Here is a 27,841-nt window from a genome sequence, read left to right as displayed (position 1 = left end):
ATTCCTGTGGCATGTATATTTTCACCATGGCTGAACTCAAGCAACCACCGTGAAGTCGCTGGCAGCAGGATTGGAGGAGATGCACATATCAGCTCTCACAGGTCAGAGAGCCACCCCAGCAGTCACTGGAGCAGTAACCGGGGGCTATTCCCAGAAAGCCACGGGAAGATCGCAGCTTCCGTAGGCTCTGTGGGAAGCCTCGGCTCTCCTGCCTTTTGTGAAGATTAGAAATGGCCTCTGCCACTCTGATTTATAGTAGCTCTCCCATTACCTTGATGACCGTGGAGTGGCTGGTGGGAAGGTGGCCTCAAAGGGGCCCTTGGCTCCTCTTTGGAACACACCCTCTGTTGCCTTGCCTCAGGCTGGGACAGACCCCCAAGCAGGGAAGGCAGCCCTGAAAGGCTCTTGTGATCAGCTCTTCAGGAAACAGTTTCTGGGGTGTCATCCCAAGAGGGAGAATGTGAGTGTGTCAGTGCCATCAACTATTCCTCTGCCTTTCCCTTGGAATTTTCCTCCCCAATTCCAGGAAATCCTGAACATTATGGACTCTGCCCTCCCCGGATTGGGCCTCACCCTGGGATCAGGCCCAGCTAGAAGGAAGTGGGAATCCCTGAAGAGATGGCAGAATGAGGGTATGGGAAAGCAGTGAGGAAAGGGGGTGTGCCTGCTTCTGGCTGGGGAGGTACCCCGCTCCCTGGCTGGGGCATGGGACGGGCAGCTCTACAGAGAAGAGAAGGAGCAGATGTAGAGGAAAGGGGCCGTGTCCTGAGGATGCAGCTCCCTGAGAACCTCAACATGTTGCCTATTGTTAGGTCTTTCTCTAAAGTACCTACCACCTTGCTGAGCAAAGGATAAGCACTCAAAAATGAGTTGAAGGAGAAATGAGAGATTTATTATTAGCCCCTAGAACATTTTTCAGTGTTAAGGCAAAAAGTAAAATGCAGGGGTAAGGAAGGCCTGAAGAAGGACCTATAAAGGCCCCCAGGGCTCAACCAGGGCACAGCAGAGGCTTCTCTTCAGATCAAGGGTGTGCAGTAGGTAGGCAGGGAAGGTGGCTGTGTTCCAGCTGAGATAGACCAACCACTCAGCCCAAAGGGAAGCAGAATTGTGTGAGGCCAGCAGGGTTAGAACTTGCTAGCATAGAGGGTCATGACCCACTTGGGCACTCGGAGAAACCCAGGCAAGTAGGAGGCCAGCCAGCCCAGGCTGGAGACATGGGAGAGGGCGGAGCTCAAAGACAAATAATCCTGGACAGGGCGGCCTGTGGACCACAGGAAAAGGAGAAGGATTAGATCCTTGTTTCCCAGTCCTCAGACACCCCCACACAGCTGCAGAGACTGAGTGGAATGTGAGGGAGGAAGGGAGAGAGGGGGCGAAGGAGTAAGCCGGAAACAGAAGGAAGAGAGGTTCAGGCTGGCTGCTGGGCCAGAGCTCTTACCATCAACATCCTGCAGGCCGTAGCGCCGCACCAGGTCACAGGACGGCAGCACCTTCCCGCTCAGGCTCAGGATATTGGGATCTGTGGGCACACAGACAGCTGAGACAGCCTGCGAATGGCCCAGGGTGACAAGGCTTGGGCCCAATGGCACAGGGCATCACCAAGACAGGCTTAAGAGCCCATATTTGTTTCTTTCTGTTCCTAGGAAGGTTTCTGGGCCTCTGGCTCCTGGCCACCATTCCCAGGATCCAATTCCTGAGGCTCCCACACCACAAACTGGGCATCGGACACTTTGGGGGTAAAAAGAAGGGCATATTCCTGGCTCAGGACCCAGAACCAGTGGCCACCACCCTGCAGATCCTCCATGCCCTTTCTTGTTACCAGCTGCCCCCAGACTCTTCACCTGTTGCCAATGCCACCACACATTTGCCACTCATTTCTGTGGTCTCCGCGGATGAGAAACGAAATTTGAACTGAAATACAGGGGCAGAGAGTGAAAGGTTAATTTCCAAGAGCACTGCCCACATCCCTTTCCTGCTTTCAGCTTTTGTTCCAGGAGAGGGAGGCCCTTGTCACTGCACTGCAGGACTCAGCATCTGGGAAGGTATGGGAAGCACTCCTTCCCACATCCAGTGAGCCCTGTACCTGGGTACTGGTACCCACTGCCTTTCTGCCTTTCCTAAGTGGAAGAATATGGGGATGCCAACCACGTCTGGGCCTTCTAGATTAGTTCAGAGTGGAGGTCAAGACTATGGGCTTTGGAGGTGGATAGTCTTTCCACTTGTAGGATATGTGACTTTCGGTAAGTTTCTTAACCTCCCTGAATTTCAGTCTCCCAATCTTTAAAATGGAGCTACCATCTCACTTACGGAGTGAAGGACAGAATGTGTGTCAGTGCTCAGCCCTGCACCTGCCACAATGAGCCCTGGTATTTACTCTTAGTTGCTGTTGCTGTCTTGTCATTGGGGAGGGAAAAACTGGTTCCTTGCATTCCCTGCCACCATCGCCCTCCCCTTGCCCACCTGCTTAATCAGAGGATCTGAAGCATTCTCCTCCTTCATCATGTGCTCCTTCAGCAGTTCTGTCTGCACCAGCCCTGGCCACAGAGACACATAGCTGACCCCGTGGCGCCGCAGCTCCTGGGCACAGTCAGCAGCCATCCTGTCACACTGCAGAGGGACAGAAGGCCAGGTGGGAGTCAAGGCACCTGGTTGTGTCACCTCCCTCTCCTGCCTACCCTGCTTCCGCCGAGGATGTCCCAAACCCCTGGCCTTCCCAGGAGCCCCGTCTTAGCTATCCACCTTCCCCAGTGCACTGGCTGGCCAGCTGAGAGGAGCCCAGGCTAAGGAACTGTCTATGCAGGGGCAGAGGAAGAGCTGAGGGCCAGCCTCACCACCTGGACCACCGGGGATCACCTCTCCTGAGCTATGGATACTGTGACTGTTCTCCACCCCAACCCCTGCGCCAGTGTGTCCTCACCGCAGCTTTGCCCACGCCATAGGGGACGTTGAAGAGATACTTCAGCCCCCCAATGGAGGAGATGATCACGATGAGCCCCCGGCCAGCTGGTACCATCAGCCGAGCCCCATACACTGAACACAAGTAATGGCCTCTAGAAGGTGGGGCAGAGAAGAAGAAATGAACCACGTCAGGTCTGTCTCAAGAAGCTTCTTCTGCCCCCTAGTGGCTTCTGAGCCAGGAGGTAGTGGTGGTTTAGTCACTAAGTCATGTCTGACTCTTGTGACCCCATGGACTGTAGCTAGCCAGGCTCCTCTGCCCATGGGATTCTCCAGGCGACAATAATGGAGTGGGTTGCCATTTCCTTCTCCAACAGGGCTGCCAACCTGGTGAACCAAGGGCCTGAGGCTACATTCTAAGAAACCCAGAGGTAGAACTAACCACTGAAGGAGGAAAAATGGCAATCTTTAGAAGACCGTAACGGAAGAAAAGTGCTCTGTCATGTCAGCAGTGACAAAGCTAAAATAGCTCGGGGGGATAAAATATAATAAATACATAGGATCTACAAGGAAAAACTATAAAGTTCTATTTAATATAAAAGAATAAGTACAAGCCGCTCTCTCCCTCTGAGATGGCCCACACTCTATGTGTGGACTGTATTTCTCTCTAAATAAATCCACTTCTTACCTAAATATGCCAAAAAAGAACAAGTACAGACACAATCTGTTTAGAAGAACCAACGTGTAAAACTTGAGTTCTGCTTAAATTAATCCACAGATTCAGTCAATTTGAGTTATATCTCAATAAGACTTCTGGAAAAATTGATAATAATCTAAAGGTCAATGAGAATAAATGTGTGAAAATAGCCAGGAAAATTCTGAAAAAGGAAGAATAATATCTTGTGGGTGAGGGGGATATGCTGCCCTCACCCTGCCCCCCTACATTGTAAAATGTACAATGACATAATAGTTAAAAGAATGCAGAGGACTTCCCTGGTGGTCCACTGGCTAAGACTCTGAGCTTCCAATGTACGGGGTTCAATCCCTGGTCAGGGAACTAGACCCCACATAGATCCCACATGCTGCAACAAAAGTTGAAGATCACACCTGCTACACCCAAGATCTGGCTCAGCCAAATAAGTAAATATTTTTTAAAAAAGAATTCAGGGCTGGCTTTATAATACCTAAATAAGTAGATGAAACAAAATACTCAAAAGTTAATCCAAGTATAAAGAAGAATTCAGCAAAGTAGTAAGGGAACATTTCAAACCAACAGGGAGAGATGGTTGTTGTTCAGTTGCTCAGTGGTGTCCAACCCTTGGAGACACAGCTGAGAGACTAAACAACAAACATCTGGCCAACAGATAATTTGGGCTTCCCAAGGGGCACTAGTGGTATAGAACCCCCCTGTCAATGCAGGAGACATAAGAGACGCGGGTTCGATCCCTGGGTCAGGAAGATCCTCTGGAGGAGGGCATGGCAACCCACTCCAGTGTTCTTGCCTGGAGAATTCCAAGGACAGGGGAGCCTGGAGTTCACTTCAGAGTTGGACATGAATGAAGTGACTTAGCACGGTTGCATGGTCAGTTATTTAGTGGGTGGGATGGGTTCTCTACCTCATTTATTGCTTTAAAATGCATTCCCAAAATACTTGGGTATAAAAAAATGAGTGCCTAAAAGCAATAAAAGAAAGTATGACAATGTATAAATAAGCCTGAGGTAGGGGAAGCTTGTCTCAGTACCACACCAAGATATAAATGACTTATTGATGTTAAGACATATGTATATATGTAGATATACAACTACACACATGTATATACATTTAAGTATGTTTAGAGAGCTGAGGAAAGCATGCAGGCAAGTAACGAGTAATAAATTGGGAAAGATATTTGTAAAATACACATTAAAGGAATCTATTCTACAAAGGTCTCTTATAAATTGATGTGAAAACAATAATTTAGTAACATAACTCACAAAAGAATAAAGAACCAATACAAATGTAAAAAACAAAAGCTCAACTTCACAAATAATAGATAAATGTGAATTAAAAAAACACCTTCAGATATCTTTGGCTTATTAGAATGGCCAAACTTGCTTGACCTCGTGGCCTGATATTGTCTAGTATGATAGAGGACGTGGGGAAACAGATATTCTCCTTCATCGTTCTGAGATTATAAATTGGTGGGGTCTTTTTAGAGGACAGTTTGATAATGTTTACTAAAATCTCTGAGGTACATATTTTTTAGCCTAATTTTTTCCCACTATTGCAACAGATAAGGGGTTAGATAAATAAATTATGGTTATGTCTTCCCAGTGGAATATTTAAATGAATGGTAGAATATGTACTAGGCTGTTAATAGTAGCTACATCTCAGGCAAAAGAGGAAGGGGTGGTGATTATGGAATAAGATTATACTAATCTACCCAGTATATTTGGGGGCTTCTCTGGTGGCTCAGTGGTAAAGAATCCATCTGCCAATGCAGGAGATGTTAGTTCGATCTGTGAGCCAGGAAAATCCCCTGGAGAAGGAAATGGCAACCCACTCCAGTATTCTTGCCTGGGAAATCCCACGGACAGAGACTGGCAGGCTATAGTCCATGCGGTCGCAAAAGACTCAGACATGACTTAGTGACTAAACAACAACAACAACAATATCTTGGGCAAAAGAGAAAGGTAACTAGGGGAATATGATTACACTCATCAACACAGTATATTAAAAAAAAACAACACACATACGTGATAACCAGAAGAACATTTCTTTTGCACAGGAGACAGGACTCTCCAAATGAAAACAAGTAGAGTGAGTAGAGATGGTATCAAAAAGGCCAGCCTCAGGCAATGCAGAGGAAAGGCACAATAAGTATGTGTGGGAGAGGTGAGAGGAGGTGTTGGTGAGCTTCCGGCAGGGTCCCAGAATAACCTTCGCTTTGGAGAATTCATCAGGGCTCAGGCGTCAGGGTCTGGAGCTCAAAACCCTGCCCAGCAAGAGATGAGAGTGTGGAAGGCCCCTCTCTTTAGAGGGCTAAGGATATGGGTGTTGCCAATTTCTAGGTCTTTGGGTTTTCTTGACACTTGGTTGACCATCTCCTTCTCCTCACAACTTTTATTCCACTTTGGAAATGACAAGTGGATTGTAATCCTGCTTCCCTGGGATTGCCACTAGAAGCCAAGGGTTTCCTTAGATGCTTTAGATGTAGATTTGCCTATAATCTCTGGGTGACTCCCACAGGTGGCTGATCACATCCATAGCTTCTGAGAGGGTACCCTCTTCCCAACAATAAACACAGACCTGAAGGATGTATGTCATGCTGGGTGAACTGTAAATGCTGTGTTTCATCTCATTCCTTTTCCAGATGTATATGAAACCCCTGCTCTCTCTACTCACACCTGGAACACTCTTGCCTATGGGCTCGGAGTGAGGAGGGGAAGGCTAAGATGGCTGGCACTCAACCTTCCTTACTGACCTTCTCCTGATCTAAAACAAAACAATTCTTTCCTCTAGCCATGTTTGGACATACCGACTACAGGTGGCATGCTTTACTGAGGGAAAGAGGCTTCCTTATGGATCATGCGTTTGGACAAGCAGACAGTGAGACAGGAGATCGGGCAAGGGCAAGTTCAGATGGAAACTACTGACAGGAAAAAGGCAGAAGTTGACGTTCCTGGGTCCAGATTCACCTGGATGAAACTTCTTCAGAGGTCAGTGGACAAATAGGACAGATGGGAGAAGAAAGAGACAAGGAGATCAGAAAGAAAAGGAGAGGACACTTGTTAATGCTTGGCTGAGTGACTGAGGGGAGCCCAGGCCCTTAGATGGGTGACCGGGGAAGCACCTACCTGAGTCCGACGTTGTTGATGTCATCCCAAATGGAGGCGGGGTTTTCCCAGAATGACTTCTTAGAGTTGTTCAGGATCGGCTGGAAGGCACAGGGAGAGTGATGAATAGTTTGCTCTGGAGGCAAGAAGGGGCTGGATAATGGAAGGGGGACAACCAGTGGGGATGAGGACTCAGAGGTCAGAGGGGGAGGTCCGAAGTGTGGAGCTGGGGTCAAAGTTCAAAAAGCACCTGGACCCCAGCATAGGCGTTGTTGACCAGCACATCCAGACGTCCTTGCTGTTCTCGAGCCACCTGCTCAAACAGGTTTCGCACTTCACTCTCCTGGCTTGAATCACACACCACGGGCACACACCGTCCTCCCCGGGATTGCGCCTGGAGAGGGACAGAAGGGATATGAGCTCAGAGTCGCACAACGTGAGACAGAACTTAGCTCCCATCAGCCCCAACGTGGGAGCTAAGGCAATCCTAGGACTCAGGCAGTAGCTGAGGCAACATGGTGGGAAATACTGCCCTCTGGTGTCTGTTTTAGGAGTTTCAGTAATGCTGCTGCTGCTAAGTCGCTTGCTTCAGTCGTGTCCGACTCTGTGCGACCCCATACACGGCAGCCCACCAGGCTCCCCCGTCCCTGGGATTCTCCAGGCAAGAACACTGGAGTGGGTTGTCAGCACCTTCTCCAATGCATGAAAGTGAAAAGTGACAGTGAAGTCGCTCAGTCGTGTCTGACTCTTAGCGACCCCATGGACTGCCGCCTACCAGGCTCCTCCATCCAGGGGATTTTCCAGGCAAGAGTACTGGAGTGGGGTGCCATTGCCTTCTCCGTCAGTAATGCTAGGTACTGTCATTGTAGAGCAAGGTGGAAGGGGAATCCCAGGTTTAAAATCTACAGATATTTTCTGAGGTCTACTATGTGCAAGGCATTGTATTACTCTGCATGTGGAGGCTGAGGGACAAATAGGCTTGGAGGCTGCTCTTGAGAAAGGAGTTCTTTTTTCTCATTCTCAGTCATTTCCATCTCTCGTGCCCTTAGCTCCCACCCTTCACCACTCATCTGGAATCTCAACTCAATCCCAGCCTTCTTACCCTCACTCCACCAACACTGCTGCCTGGTAAATGAAAAAACAAAGCTCTCAGACATGAACTATCTCTACTTCCTACTCTGCCTCACTTCTACAAATGTGTCCCCTCCTCTAACTTCAGAGAAAGAATTTATTCAAGAACAATCCTCATATCCTGAAGATTCATGCTCTGGGTCCCACCCTCTGACCTCCCTGCCTAACTGCTCACTCACATTTCTAGTACATTCTGGACACACTTATTGCTTATCATGTTCATATTCATTACTTTCATCTCTTATCACTTCCTGTATTCCCATTACATTAAAATGATCCATTTCTGCCTTAGATTTCAGAGCAGAAGTTATGTCTTACTAAATTTGGTAACTCCAGTGTTTCACCCAGTGCCTAGCAAATCAAAGGCACCCCAAAATTTATTTAACTGAAATTCAGTAGAAAAATCAAATGAAAACATACAATTCAGTAAAATCTTAACAAGAAAAGAGAAAGAGTACAGGTCCACAACTCTTGAAATGCAATTCCAAAATCCCTAAAGCTCTCAAATAGTTTTTTTTTTTCCCATAAAATTCACTTAATGGCAAAATGTGCCCTGATCTGAAGTTACCTATGGGGTTTACTTATCCCACTTAGAATAAATGTTCATGTTTATTGAGGAATATTTTGGTTTCAGGTAAGGGATTAAGAGGAGTAGCTAATGGAAAGGGCTCCCTCAGGTGGGAGGGAGCCCTGGGACTGCCCCCTGGGACTCCAGAGGAAGCACTCACCTCCTGAGCAGTGGCCTGCAGCGTGTCCAGGTGGCGGCCAGTGATGTAAACTGTGGCACCTGCTTGGCAGAGCTGCAAAGCGATGCCCCGGCCAATACCCCTGGAGGCACCAGTCACCACGCACACCTGGCCTTTCATGGGAGCTGGCATGACTCAGCAAGCAAAGGGGTTAAATCTGTGGAAGCAAGGACTTGCTCTGAGGGAAACCTGCAGACTGCGTTATGTCGGAGGGGGGTGATCCTGATAGAGGTAGGAAGGGGAGCCAAGGTTGAGATCCTTTGATGGGGAGAGAAGTTTCTGAGAAGGATAACTAGTGCAGGCCTCGGACAAGATTGGTTGTCCCTTTTGGCAGACCAAGGAGTGAAGAAGGGGGCTGCGTGGGGCTGTCCAGCCCGGCCACCTACTGGGGCTCTGAATAGGACTGTGGCGGGGCAGTCCCTCTCGGCACGTCTTGCAGAGTCCTGAGCTATGGAGTTCAGGCCCCTCGCCCAGAGGTGCGGCTTCCGGGTGGAGGGTTGGCGCGAGGCCCAAGGACCCTGAGCCTGAAGTGGAGGGAGCTCGAACTCCATACCTGCCACCTGTGCTGCCGCTGGAGTCCTCGCGCCGTCTGGCTCACAAAGTTCTCGAAGTCGAGGAGTTTTAATTCTGGTCGCAGGGGCGGGACAAGGAGTCAAGAGAACGACGGTCGAGTGGAAGTTCACGTTCTGGTCCGGTTTCCGCAGGAGACTCGGAGGATCGGGTCAAAGAGTACTCCGCGTGTCCGTGACAAGCAGGAGCCTGGACAAGGGGCAGAAGCCAGGACCCGCCAGCGGGGCGGGGCGATCCAGAGACTCAGCCACGCCTTCCCCGGAGAGGCCGTCGCGAGGCTATGACGTGTAATGCCGCGCCTTAAGCGCGCCGGCTTGTCTAAACTGCCGGCCCTGGCCCGATCCCGGAAGGCTGAGTTCCCCCAGCGGCTAAGGCAGCTTTTCCGGGCGGAGCTGCCCCGACGCACCCATGGGGCTGGGTCCGGGTTCCCCCCACAAGCTGGGGCGCCGGTTCCCAGCTGGCGGGAAACGAGGGCGCGGGGCCAAGGGCGGGGGGCGCCCCCCACCAGGCCGCCAGCAACATCCCTGCCCGCCTCCGGATGGGCGCTCAGAGCCGTCCCCAGATGCTTACCCTCACCTGAGCCCAGAAGCTCTGGGGTATTTCCGCCGGGCGCTGTCCGCGCTGAAAGAGGCCCCCGAGACGGGAGAAGAACGCGGTAGGGAGCAACTTGGGGAGAGGGATCAAGGGAGGAACTGGTTGGGCATAATATTCAGGACAAGTGAGGACAATTTCGTGGGTCCCCAGGGTGTGAGGACTTAGTTTCATCTCCCCTAAGGCATAACCTTATCCTCCTCTCATTCTCTTTAATGTATTTCTTTTCTTGTTTTTTTCAGAGCTGATGGTGCACAATGTTTTGAAAGAAGTGGAGGCTCAGGCCCTAGCCTTGGCCACAAACCGGAGTGGCAGTGAGATGCTACAGGAACTGTTGGGGTTCAGTCCCCGGAAGCCGTTGTGTCGAGTATGGGCCGCTCTGCACTCCAGTTTGCGCTTTGTGGCCTGTCATCGATGTGGGGTCCACGTTTTGCAAAGCGCTTTGCTGCAGCTGCCTCGATTGCTAGGGAGCCCTGCAGAGGAGGAAGAGGAGGAGGATGGGAAGGGTGGTCATGTGGAGACTCTGGAGGAGCTGGTCCTGGGACTAGCTGCTGAGGTCTGTGATGATTTTCTGTTCTATTGTGGAGACACACATGGCAGCTTCGTGGTCAGAACTTTGCTGCAGGTATTGGGAGGGACTCTTCTGGAGTCTGAGAGAGCCAGGCACCGTGGCTCCCAGTCACCTGGTAAGTATTACAAGAAAGGTCCACACCTCCAGGGAAGGAGAGTTTAGGAAGTTCAGAAGGAGAGAGTAAGCAGAAGATTTCTTCATGTCCTTGAAGAATTAGCAGTGAAATTAGGACAGGGATATAGCAGGCCAAAGATGAGTGTGCATAGAGGCCCAGAGGTGAGGACACCTATGTGTTTTTAGGGGACAGCTGTTACAAGAATGGGGGCAAGTGGAAGAGGTGATTCACTTGAGCATTGCCTCTTAAACTTTTTTTTTAAACTACAGCTCACAGTAAGAAAACAATTTTCAAGCATCATTCAATATACATGTGTGTGTATATACACATATTGGATTCAAGCCAAAGGTCAGGAAGCAAGACCCTTCTACATACAACCCACTGATATTTTCTTTCCCCTTTTTTTTTTCCTGTGCCATGTGTGGCTTGCAAAATCTTAGTTACCCACCCAGGGATCAAACCCTTGCCCCTTACAGTGGGAGTGTGGAGCCCTATCCATTGGACCACTAGGGAATTCCCTCCTTTTTCATTTTATTCTGTGTGTTACATTAAAAAGTGCTTGTTGAGACCCACTAGACTGATTTCATAATACACTCATAGGCAGTGGACCTACATTTTGAAAAACATTGGGAAATCGGATAGTGAGTTTAGGTGAGGCCTGATTTTGGAACACCTTGAATTCCTGACTCAGGTGTTTGGACTATCTCCTATGGACCATGCGGGAGCTGGTTGCAGTTTCTTAGAAAAATTAAAAGGGAAATGTAGTCTCAGTTCAGTCATGGAGATGAGATGAGACATTGAGTTGTACCATATGCGTTCTGCATCTCCAGGCCAAATCCTTGTTCAGCTGTGCAATTCTCCCTTCAGGATGGCAAGCTGTTGTCTCACCACTGTATATGTTCTTGATCTTCCTTCAGAAGCACAAAGGGCCCCATCTCGGGAATGTAAGCCAGCTGATTTTGAGGTCCCTGAAACCTTCTTGAATTGCCTTCAGAACCTGAGCTCCTGCTTTCTAAAGGACATTGCTGGTAAGGAGGGAAATAGAGGAAGATCTCAGATCTTCTCTTTTGGAGAGGATTATCATCAAACAAGGCTCTTATTTCCATTGGTCTTACTCCTCTCTTTTTCAAATCTTGCCTGGTTTGATTGGTTGTAAAGGCTCTATTGCCTGATTGTAAAGGCTCTATTTAGACCATTTGTGTCCATAGTCCCTTGTACCTTGTTGCCTGAGGTTTGAGGTTGTGTAGGTTGTCTGGATTTTGGGAAAACCACTTTTATTATTTCTGCCTCCCCCACAGTGTTTATCACTGACAAGATATCCAGCTTCTGCCTTCAAGTGGCCTTACAGATCTTACACCGCAAGCTGCCCCAGTTTTGTGGGCATCTCTGCAATGCTGTGATTGGCTATCTGAGTAGCCGGAATTCCTCAGCAGATGGCAGGTATGGACAGGGCCTCAGGACTGATCAAGGTCGTGGGCTGTGTGAAATGAATGACATGATGTGGGTATTTTGTTTGTTTCCCTTTTCCATATGTGTGTGTTTTATTTTTTTATTTTACTTTTTTGTCCAGTTTTATTGAGATATAATTGACATACGGCACTATATAATTTTAAGGTATACAGCATGATTTGACTGGTTTACCTCATGAAACAGTTACCACAATAAGTTTAGTGAACATCCATCATCTTATTTATATACAAAAGTAAAGAAATGAGGAAAAAAAAATTTTTTTCCTAGTGATGGGAATTCTTAGGATTTAATTTCTTAACAACTTTCATATATAACATACGATAGTGATGTTATATTTATTATGTTATGCATTACATCCTTAGTATATATTTATCTTATAAATGGAATTTTGTAACTTTTGATTGTCTCCAGCCAATTCCCCCTCCCCCCAGACCCCTGTCTCTGGTAACCACAAATCTGATATCTTTTCCTCGTTTGTTTGTTCTTGAAGTATAATTGACCTACATTATGTTAGTTCCTGTTACACAATGTAGTGATTTGCTATTTCAGTACACTTCAAAATGATCGCCACGATAAGTCCAGTGATGTGAGTATTCTGAATGAACTGACGACTACCTGATCACCTTCTCCTTGTCCCCAGCCCCCTATTGCTGTTTCTGCGAGATCAGACAAGCTCCAGGCTCCTGGAGCAGGTGCTGCTAGTGTCAGAGCCCCCAGGGCTCCAGAGCCTCTTTGAAGATCACCTCCAAGGACAGCTGCAGGTCTTGGCTGCACATTCAATTGCCAACTTCCCTTTGCAGCGTTTCCTGGATGCTATCACCACCCCTGAGCTGGTGAGTTGGGAACTTGGCCGAGTCTGTTTCTGTTAGTACCTATTCACTGGGCTTTGCTTTGTTGTGTACATGCCTCTGTATTTCCAACAGTGTGTCGGCCGTTCCCCTTGAGAAGTCACTCCTGGAGGCTTCCCAGAGCTTAGGGTGAAGGTGCCTTCTTCCCAGAAAGGATGTGCTTTAGCTTTTCTCAGGTGCCAATGCCAATAGGAGATTGGCTTAATCCAAGTTCTCAGCCTGAGCTTCCGTGGCTTGCTCAGTCTCTGGGTGCTTGGCTGCAAATCCACGCGAGCAGCAGAACTGCTTTCGTAGCTTCTCTTTCTCTTTGCTGTTTAGTGCCAAGGCATGCTTTGCTGGGATCCCCTGGGTTGAGAGCTAGGATGGAAGGGCAGGTTTAATTCTAGCCCTCCCTTATCCTTCCCCTCCCCATGTGAGGCCTCACCTCTAAGACTCCTTTTGTTCTGGACCTTCCTTATCCATCCAAACCAAAGTCTTGCTATTGCCAGTGCTTTTATGTTTTACCTAGCATTGTTAGCTGCTTTTGGCAGGAAGATTTCACCAAATAACTTAGCCCACCGTTTGCCAGAATGCCAAATTCTTTATCCCATGTCTCTCCTCAGCTGTCCCCTGTGTTTGAGGAGCTGAGCCCTGCCCTGGAAGCTGTGCTGGCCCAGGGTCACCCAGGGGTAGTCATTGCCCTGGTTGGCGCCTGCCGCAGAGTTGGGACCCACCAAGCCCAGATCCTGCAGCTGTTGTTAGAGGTGAGTGGGGATTACCCACAACCCATTTGTACCCTGAGTTCAAGTTCTACCTGCTAGGATTTAGCTAATCTTCAGTTGTTGTATTTCTGGACCCATGGGATCTGATGCCCAGTGAGTTCACAGATATGGGGGAAATGAAGCTAGAGCCATCTCATGGCCCTGGAATGAAAAGTGTCTCCCAGGACAAAGAAAGAAGTTTTAAGGAAAAAATATTTACTCAGCCCCTGTTGTATATATGGAGGCTGTAAATATAGCAAGGAAGATGAGATCCTCTCCACATGCAGCTTATGTTCTTGTGGAGTCAGGCACCTGTCCGGAACGCTTTCCCCTGGCTGGAAAGCCGAGGTGTCGGATGAGGTAGTTCTCAGCTTCATCACGTTCTGTCTTCCCTTCTAGGCATTCCACTGTGCAGAGCCCTCTTCCCGGCAAGTGGCCTGTGTGCCCCTCTTTGCCGCCTTGATGACTTATGAGGTGTATTATGGACTGGTGGAGGAGGAGGGGGCAGTGCCCTTGGAGCACCAGGTGGGTGAGGTAGGGGAGTGGCCAAGCGTGTGACTCAGTGGGAACCAGGCCGCCCAGAGCTTAGGGAGCCCCTCACCACCGAGGTGAGCGCGGTGAGTCTCTGGCTTCATCCAAGTGAAGGTGGCAGTTTGGTGGCTGCCCCCTAATTCCCTGTCTTTGCCCTTTCAGGTGGAAATGGCCACCGCCAGGGGCCTGGGGGAAGTAACAGTTCTTGGGTCCCTACTGCTCCAGCATCTGCTGCACTTCTCCAGTCCTTGTCTCATACTTCGAAGTCTCAGTGCCTTGACAGGACCACAGCTTCTAACTCTGGCCCAAAGCCCTGCTGGTTCCCATGTGCTTGATGCCGTCCTCACCAGCCCCTCTGTGACACGCAAGCAGCGCCGCCGGGTGCTGAAGACCCTAAAGGTTAGATATTTGGCTTCTGTTTTGATTCCTCTGCCATCCCTCCATTTGGAGAGTGTGTGCTTTCCCCGAGACTGGCCTTCAGTCACAGAGAGGATGTGTAGTTCCTAGACTGCTTCAACTTGGCCTCTTAACATCACCTCCCCGCCCCACCCCCACCAACACCCTTTTGTGGACTGGCCTAGATGGCTCTTCCTTACTTATCTCAACGCAGGGACATTATGTGACTCTGGCCTGTAGTCGCCATGGCAGCCGTGTGCTAGATGCTATCTGGAGCAGAGCAGCCTTGGGGGCCCGGAAGGAAATTGCTGCTGAGCTGGGTGAGTGCCTCTCTTTGACCTTTCCAAACATTCCCTTTCCTTATTCTGAAAAGCTGGATGGCTGGGAGTGGACCTAAATTCAGCATAGACTTCAGTTAAAAAGGGTGGTTTTGGCTGTGAGTTCTGAGCAGTCTGCTTTCCCCTGCCCCTCCATGTAGTCTGCCCCTCCGCATAGCCCTCTGCTTCCATTTCTATTATTTGGACAGTGAGGTGTTAACTCTATCCTGAGGCAAACCCAGGGTTCCAGAAAAATGGAGGGACCTTCTCCCCAAGTAGAGTCTCTTCAAGCCTAGGGGGATGACTGCATGGTGATTCTGAACATGAATGGTTCCCTTTGCAGGGGAGCGGAACCAGGAGCTGATAAGAGACCCTTTTGGCCACCATGTGGCTCGAAACGTGGCCCTGACTACCTTCCTGAAGCGTCGAGAGGCTTGGGAACAGGAGCAGGGGGCAGTGGCCAAGCGGAGGCGGGCCTTGAACTCCATACTTGAAGACTGAGGGCTTCGGATCTGGGACTGGGTGTTGATGCAGAGTGGGGAAAGGAAGTATCTATCCTGTCCTGTTCTAGTTTAAATGGGAGTCAAAATGTCTTACCGATAAACATTTTTATATTTTTATTGGAAACACTTTTGTTATGTTGTGGGGGGAAGGGTACAGAGAAATAGAGGTCTCAAGGTGAGGTTAGAGAGGGCTCTGTTCAGGGCACCGAGGAGCCTAGGGACAGCAGGGGAGTATAATGACTTCTAGATGTAGTGGCAGTCAGGATGGGATCCAGACATCTGGGGACAGGCTGTGGCCTTTCAGGGTAAGTGGGAGGCTGGCACGATGGTTAGGAAGGAATAGTGTTCTTCAGGAACGGGTGTAGGCTGGGAGTGGAAGGATCATGCCGATGGGCCTGTTGTTACCACATCAGAGGACAGTGGGGAGATCAGGTGAGTTAGCCAGTCTGCACTGTGCAGGTCCCCAAGCTCGATGCTGTCACAATCCTTTACAGTTTGTCTCTTGGAATGAGGCTAGGGGCAGAAGCTCAGACACCCTTCTCAGTAGGGTTTAAGGCGACCCTGCCGCTGCCACTGCTCAGTCCCTTCTACTGCACGACGAAGGGTGGAGGAAATCCCCAGCAGCAGGTGGCCCAGGCCTTGCAGCAGCGAGGAGGCCCATCGGAGGAGCTCCCTGCAGGGCGGAGACAAGAGGAAGTCAGAGGTGGGGGAAGCCTGGGAGGCAGCCACTGAGGGCTGGGGGTTTTCCACAAGGGAGAGCTAACAGGGTGGGGGAGAGCACGAGAAGGAATTGTTGGGGCTGCAACTGTAGGGGTGGAAAAGTGTGACGTGTGGCCTCTGACCTGAGTATTTTCTTTGGGCCGAGTCCTTGAATGTCACAGCTCATGGAGTAGAGCCCGTAGAACGTGGCTTTGATGTTTAAGCTGCCGAAGAGATCTCGAGGGCTCTGCTTGTATACATCAAAGGTGATGCGCGCGATGTCCTTGCTGTGCTTGGGCTTCTCCCGGCCCAGGCCATACGACAGCACCCCACTCTGTGGGGCACCCCCTCATCAGTGTACTGAAGCTTCACCACTAAACCCTGTCAGCCCTGGGACAGACACCGACCCCCCGCTCCTCGCCTGGATTGTTTGTCCACTATGAGGAGTCTCTCAACTCCTCACCTCTCTTGTTCCCTCTGCCCCCAAGATCAGGGTTAGGCAAGACAAGAGGCTTGGGAGACACAGAAGGGATCAGTGGTCTACTGGAGCCCCAGTATGGCCCTCTCACCCTGCGGGGGCTCCAGCTCTGTCCCAACTCCAGCACCATCAGGCACGTGTCATCCTCCAACAGCTGGAAGAAGTCCTCGCTCTCCACGGTGGTCCCGTCTTCCTCCAGCACCAGTGTGAGTGCTCCACTCAGCACCAGGGTCTCCAGAGCCTGCCCAGTGGCAAGAAGAAGGAGGAGAGGGGCAGAGCTTATCCTGTGCTCCATCCCTGTCCAGCTGCCCAGCACCCAACGGTTGGCCCTGGGTGTTGGTTGATAACCCGAACTCTCCTTCCCGGTTCTGTGTCATCCTTTCAAAAGGCTCCAGCTCACAGTGTTCTTTAGTTGTTGGGAAACCCTCATTAGGGCCTGTCATTTTCCTATTTGTCCTATTTTGCTCCTACCATGTCACTGTCATCTCTCCCAGCTTCCCTCCAAGCCACACCTGCCAGTTTGGAATTGAAAAGCTAGCCAGGTTCTCTGGGGTAAAGGTATTATGCTGACAGGGCCTGCCATGATCGTGTCTCATCTCCAATGCCTCACCTCACTCTCCCCAACCCTCACCGAGTTCTCCAGAACTGTTTTCCGTAATGGTGACTTTTCACCTTTTTGAGTCTTCACTAGGGTCAAGTATCTGTGTAGCACTTTCATACCCTAGCTTCTTCTACACCTTTCCACAGCCCTAGGAGGTAGCTGTATCATTTCCTTTTTACAAATGAAGAAACTGAAGTTTTGAAGGGCTGAATACCTACCCAAGGTTTGACAGTAGGAAGCGGCAGAATCAGGATTTGAATTTGATCTGTCAGACATTGCTGTTCCATATGTTGAAGTTCTGAAATGTATTGCTCCAACCCTATCCACTCCTTTCCCACCCCCAAAGACAAGCTCACTCCTTAAAAATGAATTGCCTCAAATGCAGTAGAAGCCATCGGGCTGACCCTCCTGCTTTCAGCCCTCAGAGGGAGGAGCAGCCATGTAATAACCACAGCTCTTTCTGCTCATCGTTCCAAGCTCTCCCTCTTGACTAGCCCCTTGGCTGCCCCCACTCTTGGAACCCAGGGACTTGACTCACTCGCCTTGTCTAGCAGTTCCTGACGGGTAGCGGCTGTCAGGCCTTTCCGGGTGGTCCGCTTGTGATCACAGATGCGGAAAGGTCGCTGGGGTGGTGGAGCCGAGGTCCAGACCTTTCGGCCCAAATCGGAGCTCATATTGGATACTGACCTGGTAGGTGGGAAGGAAGGTCAAGGAGTGAGAGGTCTGCTGAGTGTACTGGGGGTGATGGGCGTGGGTGGAGTAGCTGCAGTGTTAGGGGAGTTGGGAGAGAGGATCTAGGTGTGCAGATTAGAGTAGCCCAGGGAGAGGAAGAGACTACCGAGTGGGGGATGGAGGAAGTAGGGAGCTGGAGGGGGAGTGGGGAGAATGGGGGGCTGGGTGTGGGTCAGAATCTAGAGAAGCCCACTGTGAAAAGTGGTGGCAGAGAGGGGGAAGGGTACAAATTGGAGAGTCTAGGAAACTAGAGGCTGAATGGAGTGTTGGGGCTCTGCCCATATACCCAGAGCTGGAGAGTGAAGTGGAGGGTTAGGAGTCACCTGAGCAGGCCGCTGGGGTCCAGGTTAGAGAGGTACTCCATGGTGGAGGGAGGGACCCGGAGAGGGGCCTCTCCCTGGAGTCCTAGGCTGGGTGCTTCTCTGCTGGGTTGGAGCTGAAGTGGTGGTGTTTTCTGTTACGGAGCTGGGATCTCAGCCCCAATGAGTTGGGGGATGAGTCAAGCCTGGACTCTGGACCCCTCTGCCGGCCAGTACACTGGGCAAAGTCCAAGGTGGGGGAGCGGGCGGGGTCTCAGTGGGGCAGTGGAGGAACTCTTGAGTCCCCGAGATGCCAGGCAAAAGCCATGGAGGTTTTGTGTGTGTGTGTCTGGTGGCAGTGTGTGATGTGAGAGTAAACAGAAACTATGTAATTGGATGGAATGTAATCTCTGGTGTTTTTCTTTATATGGAGGGAATTTCTAGCTGCCAATCTGTGCAAAGCTGCGTTGTGTGATTTGCTCTGTATGTGCTGCCACCTACTGCAAAAAACATTAACTGCAGTTTTAGGGAAAGGGAGGCTGTGCTGAGGACCAGCAAGGCTTGGAGAAAACAGGATAGGAAGCAGTGTGCACCCATGGGGTGTGATCCATGGATCCAGGACCATCAGGATCCTGTCTCGGACCCTGGCCTTCCTGCTTTCCTGCTCTTCCCTCTGTGGTCCAGGGGAGGGGCTGGCTTAACATTTCTCTGACTTCCTTCTCTAGAACTGCCTGCTTCAGTCACAGTGGATTAGTCACTCACTTTTCCCTCCCACTGGCCACTTTAAATTACCATGAAGGAGTCATGGATGGGGTCTTCTCAGGTGGCGCTAATGGTAAAGAACCCACCTGCCAGTGCAGGAGACAAATGCAGGTTCAGTCCCTGGGTCGGGAAGATCCCCTGGAGGAGGTCATGGCAACCCACTCCAGTATTCTTGTCTGGAGAATCCCATGGACAGAGGAGCCTGGTGGGCTACAGTCCATGGGGTCGCAAAGAGTCAGACATAACTGAACAACAGTACGAAGAGTCACGGTTGGGGACAGAGAAAATGCCTCCTTTGACGGACTTTAGCTTTAGGTATCCTGTGTCCCATCTCTCACTTCAGCTGTGGTTGCAATGAACAGTTGTGTGGAAGCTCAGACTCTCACTGTCGGTGAACACATCACACAAACACCGTCCAGGAGCCTTGTCTGAAGCTGTCCAGTACAGGCTGCAAGTGTGCGTTAGGGCATTAAAGCCTCTAGGACAACCCTCAAACAATGGGGAAGGTGAGATGGACATAAATATCTGCCTTCTGTCTTTCCGGAAAGTATTCTGTGTGCTCAGAGGTTCCTGTTGCCCACTGAAGGAACTCAGTAACACACCCTTACTGGCTCCCCTCTTCCCCTTCCCTTGCTCTCTGGCTTCCCAAGCTGACCATCTAAAGACAGGATTACCTGTATCCACACCCTTGATTCAAGCTCTGCTGAGAGAGGAACCAAACTGAGACAATAATGGTGTCCTGGCTCCCAAGGAGCCCCTTTCTGGCTGTTGACAGGCAGAAGACTTTTTCCCTCTTCCTTCAATTTTATCACTCTGCCAATTTCATTTCTAAGTTTTGCCTGACCTCTCCACACACAAAAGGCTTCCTTTCAGCATGTCTCTACACTGCAGCCTCTCCTCTTTTCTCGCCTTGTATCCTGGTGCAGCCCAGTAGTGTGGCCTCTTCGTGGGTGTGTGTCACAACTCTTCACGCAGCCTATAAGCCTGTCCCACCTCCGTGCATCTCCCTCTCCCCCTGGGAACTTAGCCCCATGCTTTACACTGAAAGCTGTCATTGATAGCTCTCTGAGAGCCGTGAGGCTGGAGTGACTGGGCAGGGCCCAAGGCAGGAGGTGAGAGGCGTAGGTAGGAAGCTGAGGAAAAGTGGGGTTTAGCAGGGTCAGGAGTCCGAAAACAGGCAAAGATACAGCAGTTAGGGGAATGAGTTGGGTTGCCTTCTCTGCTGAGAGCTGGCAAGGGACGCCTGACAGCGTAAGAGCTGCAGGGTGGGAGGGCTGAGAACTGGGGATGTGTGTGTGTTGTAGGGGGGAAATGAGCGCAGAGGCAGGACCCAGGGGCAGGATCTGGCAGTGTCCCTACTCACCCCCACACCCAGGGAACCTCATCTGCACCCCCTCAGTTTATCCTGTTTCCTAGGGAGGCGGGCTCTCACATGCCTGGACGAGTTAGTGTTGGGAAGCAGCAGGGTGAGGGAGGGCTCCTGGAAAGGCCCAAGAGGAGCCCCACCTTGTCCCTCCCTGTTTCTGCCTCACCCTCTGCCAACCTGACAGGCACAGGACAGACTTAGCCAACTTGCCCACTGCCGCTTTGCCTTTGGGCTTCCCCAGGCCCCTGGAGAGCCCCCAACCCTGCTCCCGCCCAGCTGGGTAAGTAGATCTGCCCACTAGACCTTACTCCCCTCCACTCACTTTTGCCCTGAGGTATATACATATAGAGAATGGGGCTGGACCAAGAAAGAGGCCAGGTGAGAAGGGTGTGAGGTGGAGGCAGGGACAGCCTGGGAGTCAGAACTGGGGAGGTGGCCTGACAGAGAGCAGGGGATATGGGTTCCAAGAAGTAGTGTTTGAGTTGGGGCTGGGGTCCTGCGGGGAAGAGACAGAGGCCCCCAGACAGAACAGAGGCAGGCTGCAGAGGAGTGAGGGACGCTCAGCTCCTTCTCACTGGCATCAGGCGGAACGTGGGCTTCTGCCCCACCTGAATGCGCCCCATGGCCATTTACAGCCTCCTGGAAGCACAGAAGAATGTCGGTCTGCTACCGTCCGCCAGGCAACGAGACGCTGCTGAGCTGGAAGACCTCGCGGGCCACGGGTACGGCCTTCCTGCTGCTGGCGGCGCTGCTGGGGCTGCCGGGCAATGGCTTCGTGGTGTGGAGCCTGGCCGGCTGGCGGGCCGCGCGAGGGCGCCCCCTGGCAGCCACACTCGTGCTGCACCTGGCGCTGGCCGACGGCGCGGTGCTGCTGCTCACGCCGCTCTTCGTGGCCTTCCTCATCCGGCAGGCCTGGCCGCTGGGCCAGGCGGGCTGCAAGGCCGTGTACTACGTGTGCGCGCTCAGCATGTACGCCAGCGTGCTGCTCACCGGCCTGCTCAGCCTGCAGCGCTGCCTCGCCGTCACGCGCCCCTTCCTGGCGCCCCGGCTACGCAGCCCGGCCCTGGCCCGCCGCCTGCTGCTGGCCGTCTGGCTGGCCGCCCTGGTGCTCGCCACCCCGGCGGCAGTCTACCGTCACCTCGGGGCGGACCGTGTGTGCCAGCTGTGCCACCCGTCGGCCGCCCACGCCGCCGCCCACCTGAGCCTGGAGACCCTGACCGCCTTCGTGCTGCCCTTCGGGCTGGTGCTCAGTTGCTACGGCGTGACGATGGCGCGGCTGCGGGGCGTTCGCTGGGGCGCCGGGCGGCGCGCGACGCGGGTGGGCCGGCTGGTGGGCGCCATCGTGCTGGCCTTCGGCCTGCTCTGGGCCCCCTACCACGCCGTCAACGTGCTGCAGGCGCTCGCCGCGCTGGCTCCGCCGGAGGGGGCGTTCGCCAGACTGGGCGGGGCGGGCCAGGCGGCGCGAGCCGGAACCACGGCTCTGGCCTTCTTCAGCTCCAGCGTCAACCCGGTGCTGTACCTCTTCACCGCCGGGGATCTCCTGCCCCGGGCGGGTCCCCGCTTCCTCATGCGGCTCTTTGAGGGCTCCGGAGAGGCCCGAGGGGGCGGCCGCTCTAGGGAGGGGACCTTGGAGCTCCGAGCTACCCCTCGGCTCAAAGTGGTGGGGCAGGGCGGCGGCAATGGAGACCCTGGGGGCGGGGCGCAGAAGGACAGTAAGGGTTGGGACCCATGACGTCAAACCCTACCACCAGGCCTGCTCTTCCCTGTCCCCTTCCAGCGCCCCCTTGGAACTCAGGGAACCACTCTGGATGGTTTGGGGATCCTTCTCCCACCAGTGTTGAGATCTCTCTGGGCAGAATTATACATCTGGGGCAGGCCCAGTTTCCTCCAAATCGAGGGACTGGGAGTGGTGATGGCCCGTATTAAAGACTATCATGTACCTGCAAGCTGGCATGTGACCGGATGCCAGAGCTGCTAACTTGTTGCCAATAGCTATTGTGAAAGACACTGTGAAATTGTGTGAAATACATTACAGGATGACTTAAGCATGCTCCCTCCAGTGGTTCATCCTACTTGAGTGAAACTACCCCGTGTCACCTAACTCACTGCTGGGTCAGGCCAAGGCTGGGCAATGCAAGCCCTCGGTGGCATCTTAACCTGTCCTCCCCAGCCCAGATGGCCTGGTTCCCCCAAGCCAACCCATAGAACTGCTCTGGAAATAAGTGGAGAAAGAGGAAGGAAAGGTGTGAGTGCTTGGCAGAGGGATGGTGATAAGATCTATTCTCTGGGTCTGTTAGAGCTAAGTGGGTGGGAAACTGGCTCTGGGAGGGGAAAGTCAGTCTGTAGGGTTTGAAAGGAAAGTTTTCTTGTCTGTCTTGTGGTTGGAACAGCGGGGGAGGGGCCTTGGAAGTCAGAGACTTACCTTCTGAATGTAACTCTCCCTGAAAAGGTCACCTGACTCAAAAAAGGAGCTCAGGAGCAGACACTCATTCTCCCAGGAGGCTTCTGGGGGTTGGAGTTGAGGGGTATGAGGAACGGTGTGGATATCTGGAAGACAAAAGGAATTTTTCAGGGAGATGCCACCTCTCCTTTCTCTCTTTTTCCTCTCTGCCAAGACTGCTAGCTGTTCCTCACCTCCCCCAGTACTTCTGGGTTCCCATCTTTTGGAATCTCTCTAGGTCTCAAAATTGTTCTGGATCCTGACACTTCTGAGTTTGGGAATGTAGGATGGAGTCCTTTTTAGGGGATGTCCATGTGTACACATGTGTGGTGACTAGGGTAACCAGCTCATCCCCATTTGCCTAGGACTTTCTCAGTTTTAGCACTGCAAGTCTCTTGTCCCAGCCCCCTGAGTCTCTAACAAATTTAGATGCTTGATTACCTGAGTGGTCACACCGACCATCACCCTAGGTTCTGTTTTTGTGACTGTTCACACCACCCAGGTAGAAGTCAAGTTAGAGGAAATACAGTCCTCAGGGTCAGGCCAGGGCCACCAAAACTGGGGTTGGACAGAGCTCTAGACTTGGAGGGGGGCAGAAAGTATGGTTAGAGTGTCTAGTCTGGGGCAGAGGGAGAAAGACCATAGAGAGAGATGGAGGTGGGGAGCAGCTTGGAAGAGGAGGCAAAGACAACCTAGTTCCTGTCAGAAGGGACCTCTGGGTGACCCCAGAGCTCTGAGCCAGAAGCTTCTATCCCCAAACACTGAGTTCATGGCTTTCTTCCTGTCCTCGCGCACCAGAGCAGAGGCTTCCTAACTTGTGTTACACATTCCCCATCCCACACACTGTTTGTGGTCAGAAAGCTCTTCCTCAACCCTGCCTCCAGTTCTTGCTGCGGTCTCAGCCCATTTCTTTTCATCATATCCTCTAACTGATAGCTGCTGGGTCAACTCTGCTCTGGCTCTTCTCTTTTTTTATTTCTTAAAAAAATTTAATTTACTTATTTTTTGCTGTGCTGGGTCTTTGTAGCTGCGCACGGGCTTTCTCAAGTCGTGGTGAGTGGGGCCTACTCTCTAGTTGTGGTGTGTGAGTTTCTCATTGAGGGGGCTTCTCTCGTTGTGGCTCAAAGGCTCTAGAGCTTAGGTTCAGAAATCGTGGCACACGGGCTTAGTTGCCCCTTGGCATGTGGAATCTTCCTGGAGCAGGGATTGAATCCATGTCCCCTGCATTGGCAGGCAGATTCCTAACCACAGGGAAGTCCTGCTCTGGCTTTTCTCAAAGCAGGAAAGCTGGGGCCACTACAAAGGATAAGGGACCTCAATGACCACCATTACACTCTTACCCATTACCACCATTACGCATGTTTCCCAAGAAGTGGTGGAGTTGGAAGGGAAGCAGGAAGGCTCATAATTGGATTGAAGATTAGACTTCTTGGTTCTTAGCTTCTGCAAGTGAGTCAAGAAGAGGAGACTGCTCTCCTTCCAGGGAGGGGTAAGAGTGGTCCTTTTGGGGGCTGTTTCGCTTTCCACATTCCTGGTTTCCCCCCTCTCTCATGTCTGCTTCTTGTGCTCATCTCTGCTTTCCCTCTGTGTCTAAGGTGGGACAGAAGTCAGCTGTGGGAAGCTAGGAAAGAGGTGGTGCAGACTTACTTGCCCAGCGCCCACATCTTAAGTCCAAATTCATGAGGTAGCGAAGCCACATTGGCAAGCGCAAGGCAAGTGGTTCAGGAAGGGGAAGAAATTGTCATTCTGTGTGATACTGCTGCTACTGCTGCTGCTGCTAAGTCGCTTCAGTCGTGTCCAACTCTGTGCGACCCCATAGACGGCAGCCCACCAGGCTCCCCCGTTGCTGGGATTCTCCAGGCAAGAACACTGGAGTGGGCTGCCATTTCCTTCTCCAATGCATTAAAGTGAAAAGGGAAAGTGAAGTCGCTCAGTCATGTCTGACTCTTAGCGACCCCATGGACTGCAGCCTACCAGGCTCCTCTGTCCATGGGATTTTCCAGGCAAGAGTACTGGAGTGGGGTGCCATTGCCTTCTCTGTGTGTGATACTAGAGAGACCATTTGGCTTCTACGAAAGAAAAGGGAGATGGACCTAGAATGGAACTAGTTCTTTTAAATGAGGGGAGGGATGGAGGGTGCTGGAAGGGGGTCCTCTCCACCAAATCCCAGTCATGGCTTGAAACCAAGCCAAAGCCAGAGTGCTGTCGTCTTGAAGTCATGACGTCACCTGACCCAAACCCAGAACTGAGCCACAGCCCCAGCCCACATTTCCCATTAATCTGAAAATCTACATCGTTCACAGAAGATAGAAAGATACTTAACATTATGACCTCTCAGTCTGAGTCCATTTCCCCTCTCTGGCTTCCTTCCCTCCTTCCCCTGCATGACATAATTCATTATTCTGTTCGATTCTTCAGTCTAGACCTGCATCTGAGGCCACACTTCAGCCTACCCACCCCCTTACTCCTCTTTCCTCTCTCACTGCCTCTTCCGGGGCTCTTCTCTTCTGGCCCCACCCCTGAGGAGTCCTCCTCCCCACTGGGCTCTTCTGGAACACAAAGACTATTCCACCCCACCTAGTGAAGGGAGCGGGTAGGAGTTTCTGCCCCACCCTCAGGAAGATGCATCTTCCCTCCCCTGCTCTGTGGTACTTCCTCTTTAGCTGACTTAACTGATAGCACCCAGCTCCCAGGCCAGGCCCCTGGCACCGGCATAGATCTGGGGATAGGCTACGCCATTCTGCCTTCACCCTGGGATTGGCACCAGCTTCCAACCAGTGCCCGGCAAAGTCTTAAGTAAGTACCCTGGGAGTAGGGGAGGTGGGGGGAGGGAGCACAGCTGTAACAGAAGGTCCAAAGGATTTCCAAAGAAAGCTAACCAGTGGTAAAGGAACTTGAGACAGGTCTTGTCTCCTGTCCACATTATCTTCCCCATCCCTGTTATTCTTGGTTGACCCTGGGCACCTCTGGGGCGAGTGGGTAGGTGATTGGAAGAGGTCAGTGGCACTTGAGTGGGCTGAGGGTCTGGCGGGGGTGGTGGTAGTAGGGGAAAGGAGCTAGCCTTTTGAGAGGTGCAGCATTGTTAAGGAAAGCCTCCACTTTGGTTCTGGGTTTTAGGGTCTCCTAAGGGATGGAGGCTGATGGGTTTGGAAATACAGCTTCTGCTCTTGCTGTATATTTTGCATTTGGGTCTATGGCCAGGAAGGAGCTCTGTGGCCCAGTTAGGAAATTAATCTTGCTACTCAGCCAGATCCCCTTAAGACAGGTCAGTGGGTGATGATGAGGGTAGTGTACCCTGGTGAGCAGCATCTGATGGTGCTGATCTTGGAGACAGATGAGAGTACCCAGAGTAGGTGTGTCCAGAGTGTCAGGAGACCCTTCCTTCATATGCGTGTCACCCTCACTCTCCAGGTCTTTGCTATAGCCATGAACACTACATCTCCTGCAGCACCCTCCGCATCAGGCTTCAGTTTCATCTCTCTGCTGGTCATCATCGTACTGTCAGTGGCACTGGCTGTAGGGCTTCCTGGCAACAGCTTTGTGGTGTGGAGCATCCTGGCAAAGCTGCAGAAGCGCTCTGTCACTGCCCTGATGGTGCTGCACTTGGCCCTGGCCGACTTGGCTGTGTTGCTCACCGCGCCCTTTTTCCTCCACTCTGTGGCCCAAGGCACCTGGACTTTTGGACTGTCTGGCTGCCGCCTGTTCCACTATGTCTGTGGAGTCAGCATGTATGCCAGCGTCCTACTTATCATGGTCATGAGTCTGGATCGCTCGCTGGCGGTGGCCCTCCCCTTTGTGTCCCAGAAGCTGCGCACCAAGGCCGTCGCCTGGCGGGTGCTTGCCGGCATCTGGGTGGTGTCTGTTCTGCTGGCCACTCCCGTCGTCTTGTACCGCACGGTGCACTTGGGATTGGACAATAGGAGCCTGACCTGCTTCCTGAAGTACCCCAGCGAAAGGCATCGGGCCTTCCATCTGTTCTTCGAGGTGATCACTGGCTTCCTGCTGCCCTTCCTGGTCGTGGTGGCCAGCTACTGCGACATCGGGCGCAGGTTGCGGGCCCGGCGCTTCCGCCGCAGCCGCCGCACCGGCCGCCTGGTGGCGCTCATCATCCTGGCCTTCGCCGCCTTCTGGCTGCCCTACCACGTGGTGAACCTGGCTGAGGGGTTCCGCGCGGCAGCAGGCAAGGCCCTGGGTTCTGGACTGGTGGGTAAGCGGCTGCTCCTGGCCCGCGGCGTGCTCATCACGCTGGCCTTCCTGAGCAGCAGCGTGAACCCCGTGCTGTACGCGTGCGCCGGGGGCGGCCTGTTGCGCTCGGCCGGCGTGGCCTTCGTTGCCAAGCTGTTAGAGGGCACCGGCTCCGAGGCGTCCAGCAGCCGTCGCGGGGGCACCCTGGCCCAGTCGGTGAGGGGAACCCCCGCCTCTCCCGAGCCTGACCCCGCCGAGAGCCTCACTGCCTCCACCAACCCTCTCGAGTGAAGCGAACTCAACTAGGCCTGCTGGGTGGCCGCAGTGCAAGGACCCTAGCTTTCCTCCTGGGGGAATGCCCTCCTTGCTGGCCTGACCCAATTTTTGACCATCCCCCTCCTTCCCCCAGGAAGAGAACGCTGGTGGGAGAGTAGAGCGGAAGAGGGGGAGGGACACAAGTCAGGGCTGAATGGGAACTGGGTCCCCACAGGCAGCTTTGACAATTAAAACTGAAGTCTGAAACTGGGTCAACCCTGGTGTGTGTGATGTGCTCATGATAGGGGAATGGGGTGCTCCTGGTTGCTCCTTCTCGATAGCAGAGTAGCACATCGTTTAGTTTCCCATGCTTTTCAGTTTTGGGACACAGAGACAGAGAAATCAGACCTTCCAACCCCAATTCTGAGGAAGGTGATCTGCAGATCATACTTGGAACAACACAGGTCTGCAGACCCCTGAAGGAGCTGGCCAAGGAAGACCACCCTGGTGTACTCGTCACTCCAGACTCCCTGACTCAGGACAGGAAGAACATTTAGACCTGCTAAGAGGTGTCTGCCCAGAGGGCTGGGGTGGGGATCTTTGTTAGCGGGACTCCAACCTCCTGCCAGTACTCTTTGTCCTCTCAATGGGAGATGTCTTAGGGGATTGCCTCTTTTCCCTCTCTCTCCCAAGGCAGTCTCACCAGAGAGCCAAGTCATCAGATCTTATCCCCTAGAACTCTGCACATCAGCATCCTGCCAGCCTCTAAAATGCTGTGGCGCAG

The 27,841-nt window shown here is 52.2% G+C and overlaps 5 protein-coding genes across 10 annotated transcripts; 3 read left to right on the top strand and 2 right to left on the bottom strand.

Moving 5' to 3' along the window:
• Window positions 1–870: 870 nt before the first annotated feature.
• On the bottom strand, window positions 871–9,418 carry DHRS1 (dehydrogenase/reductase 1). Of its 2 annotated transcripts, none has more exons than XM_081506398.1 (9): window positions 9,142–9,418; window positions 8,571–8,745; window positions 6,962–7,105; window positions 6,733–6,812; window positions 2,918–3,050; window positions 2,461–2,607; window positions 1,842–1,911; window positions 1,439–1,519; window positions 871–1,261 (listed from the first exon to the last, which is right to left on the bottom strand). In XM_081506398.1, the coding sequence occupies exons 2-9, from the start codon at window positions 8,718–8,720 to the stop codon at window positions 1,125–1,127; spliced, it is 942 nt and encodes a 313-aa protein (XP_081362524.1). In that variant the 5' UTR covers window positions 8,721–8,745; window positions 9,142–9,418; the 3' UTR covers window positions 871–1,124. The 2 variants fall into 2 exon arrangements, with proteins under 2 accessions (XP_081362524.1, XP_081362525.1); XM_081506399.1 differs by having other exon boundaries at window positions 8,975–9,184.
• Window positions 9,419–9,453: 35 nt separating this feature from the next.
• NOP9 (NOP9 nucleolar protein) lies at window positions 9,454–15,364 on the top strand. Of its 2 annotated transcripts, none has more exons than XM_081506396.1 (10): window positions 9,454–9,813; window positions 9,992–10,435; window positions 11,353–11,463; window positions 11,734–11,875; window positions 12,546–12,738; window positions 13,356–13,496; window positions 13,893–13,967; window positions 14,187–14,423; window positions 14,635–14,740; window positions 15,081–15,364. In XM_081506396.1, exons 1-10 carry the CDS (start codon window positions 9,567–9,569, stop codon window positions 15,236–15,238), a joined length of 1,854 nt encoding a protein of 617 aa, XP_081362522.1. In that variant the 5' UTR covers window positions 9,454–9,566; the 3' UTR covers window positions 15,239–15,364. The 2 variants fall into 2 exon arrangements, with proteins under 2 accessions (XP_081362522.1, XP_081362521.1); XM_081506395.1 differs by having other exon boundaries at window positions 13,893–14,018.
• On the bottom strand, window positions 15,340–21,848 carry CIDEB (cell death inducing DFFA like effector b). Of its 4 annotated transcripts, none has more exons than XM_081506400.1 (5): window positions 18,074–21,848; window positions 17,561–17,705; window positions 16,509–16,658; window positions 16,083–16,273; window positions 15,340–15,913 (listed from the first exon to the last, which is right to left on the bottom strand). In XM_081506400.1, exons 1-5 carry the CDS (start codon window positions 18,112–18,114, stop codon window positions 15,781–15,783), a joined length of 660 nt encoding a protein of 219 aa, XP_081362526.1. In that variant the 5' UTR covers window positions 18,115–21,848; the 3' UTR covers window positions 15,340–15,780. The 4 variants fall into 4 exon arrangements, with proteins under 4 accessions (XP_081362526.1, XP_081362527.1, XP_081362528.1 ...); XM_081506401.1 differs by having other exon boundaries at window positions 21,376–21,831; XM_081506402.1 differs by having other exon boundaries at window positions 20,786–21,558.
• On the top strand, window positions 20,362–22,227 carry LTB4R2 (leukotriene B4 receptor 2). Its single transcript, XM_081506397.1, has 2 exons — window positions 20,362–20,457; window positions 20,813–22,227. The coding sequence occupies exon 2, from the start codon at window positions 20,833–20,835 to the stop codon at window positions 21,907–21,909; it is 1,077 nt and encodes a 358-aa protein (XP_081362523.1). The 5' UTR covers window positions 20,362–20,457; window positions 20,813–20,832; the 3' UTR covers window positions 21,910–22,227.
• Window positions 22,228–25,272: 3,045 nt separating this feature from the next.
• Window positions 25,273–27,331, top strand: LTB4R (leukotriene B4 receptor). Its single transcript, XM_081506394.1, has 2 exons — window positions 25,273–25,413; window positions 26,029–27,331. The coding sequence occupies exon 2, from the start codon at window positions 26,044–26,046 to the stop codon at window positions 27,091–27,093; it is 1,050 nt and encodes a 349-aa protein (XP_081362520.1). The 5' UTR covers window positions 25,273–25,413; window positions 26,029–26,043; the 3' UTR covers window positions 27,094–27,331.
• The last annotated feature ends 510 nt before the right edge of the window (window positions 27,332–27,841 follow it).

The sequence above is a fragment of the Giraffa tippelskirchi genome, chromosome 7, assembly GCF_054371585.1.
Source record: "Giraffa tippelskirchi isolate mGirTip1 chromosome 7, T2T-mGirTip1v1.2.pri, whole genome shotgun sequence".
Classification (NCBI taxonomy): Eukaryota; Metazoa; Chordata; class Mammalia; order Artiodactyla; family Giraffidae; genus Giraffa; species Giraffa tippelskirchi.
Note: the sequence above shows the minus strand (reverse complement) of the source record. Positions and strands in the feature narration are given on the sequence as shown.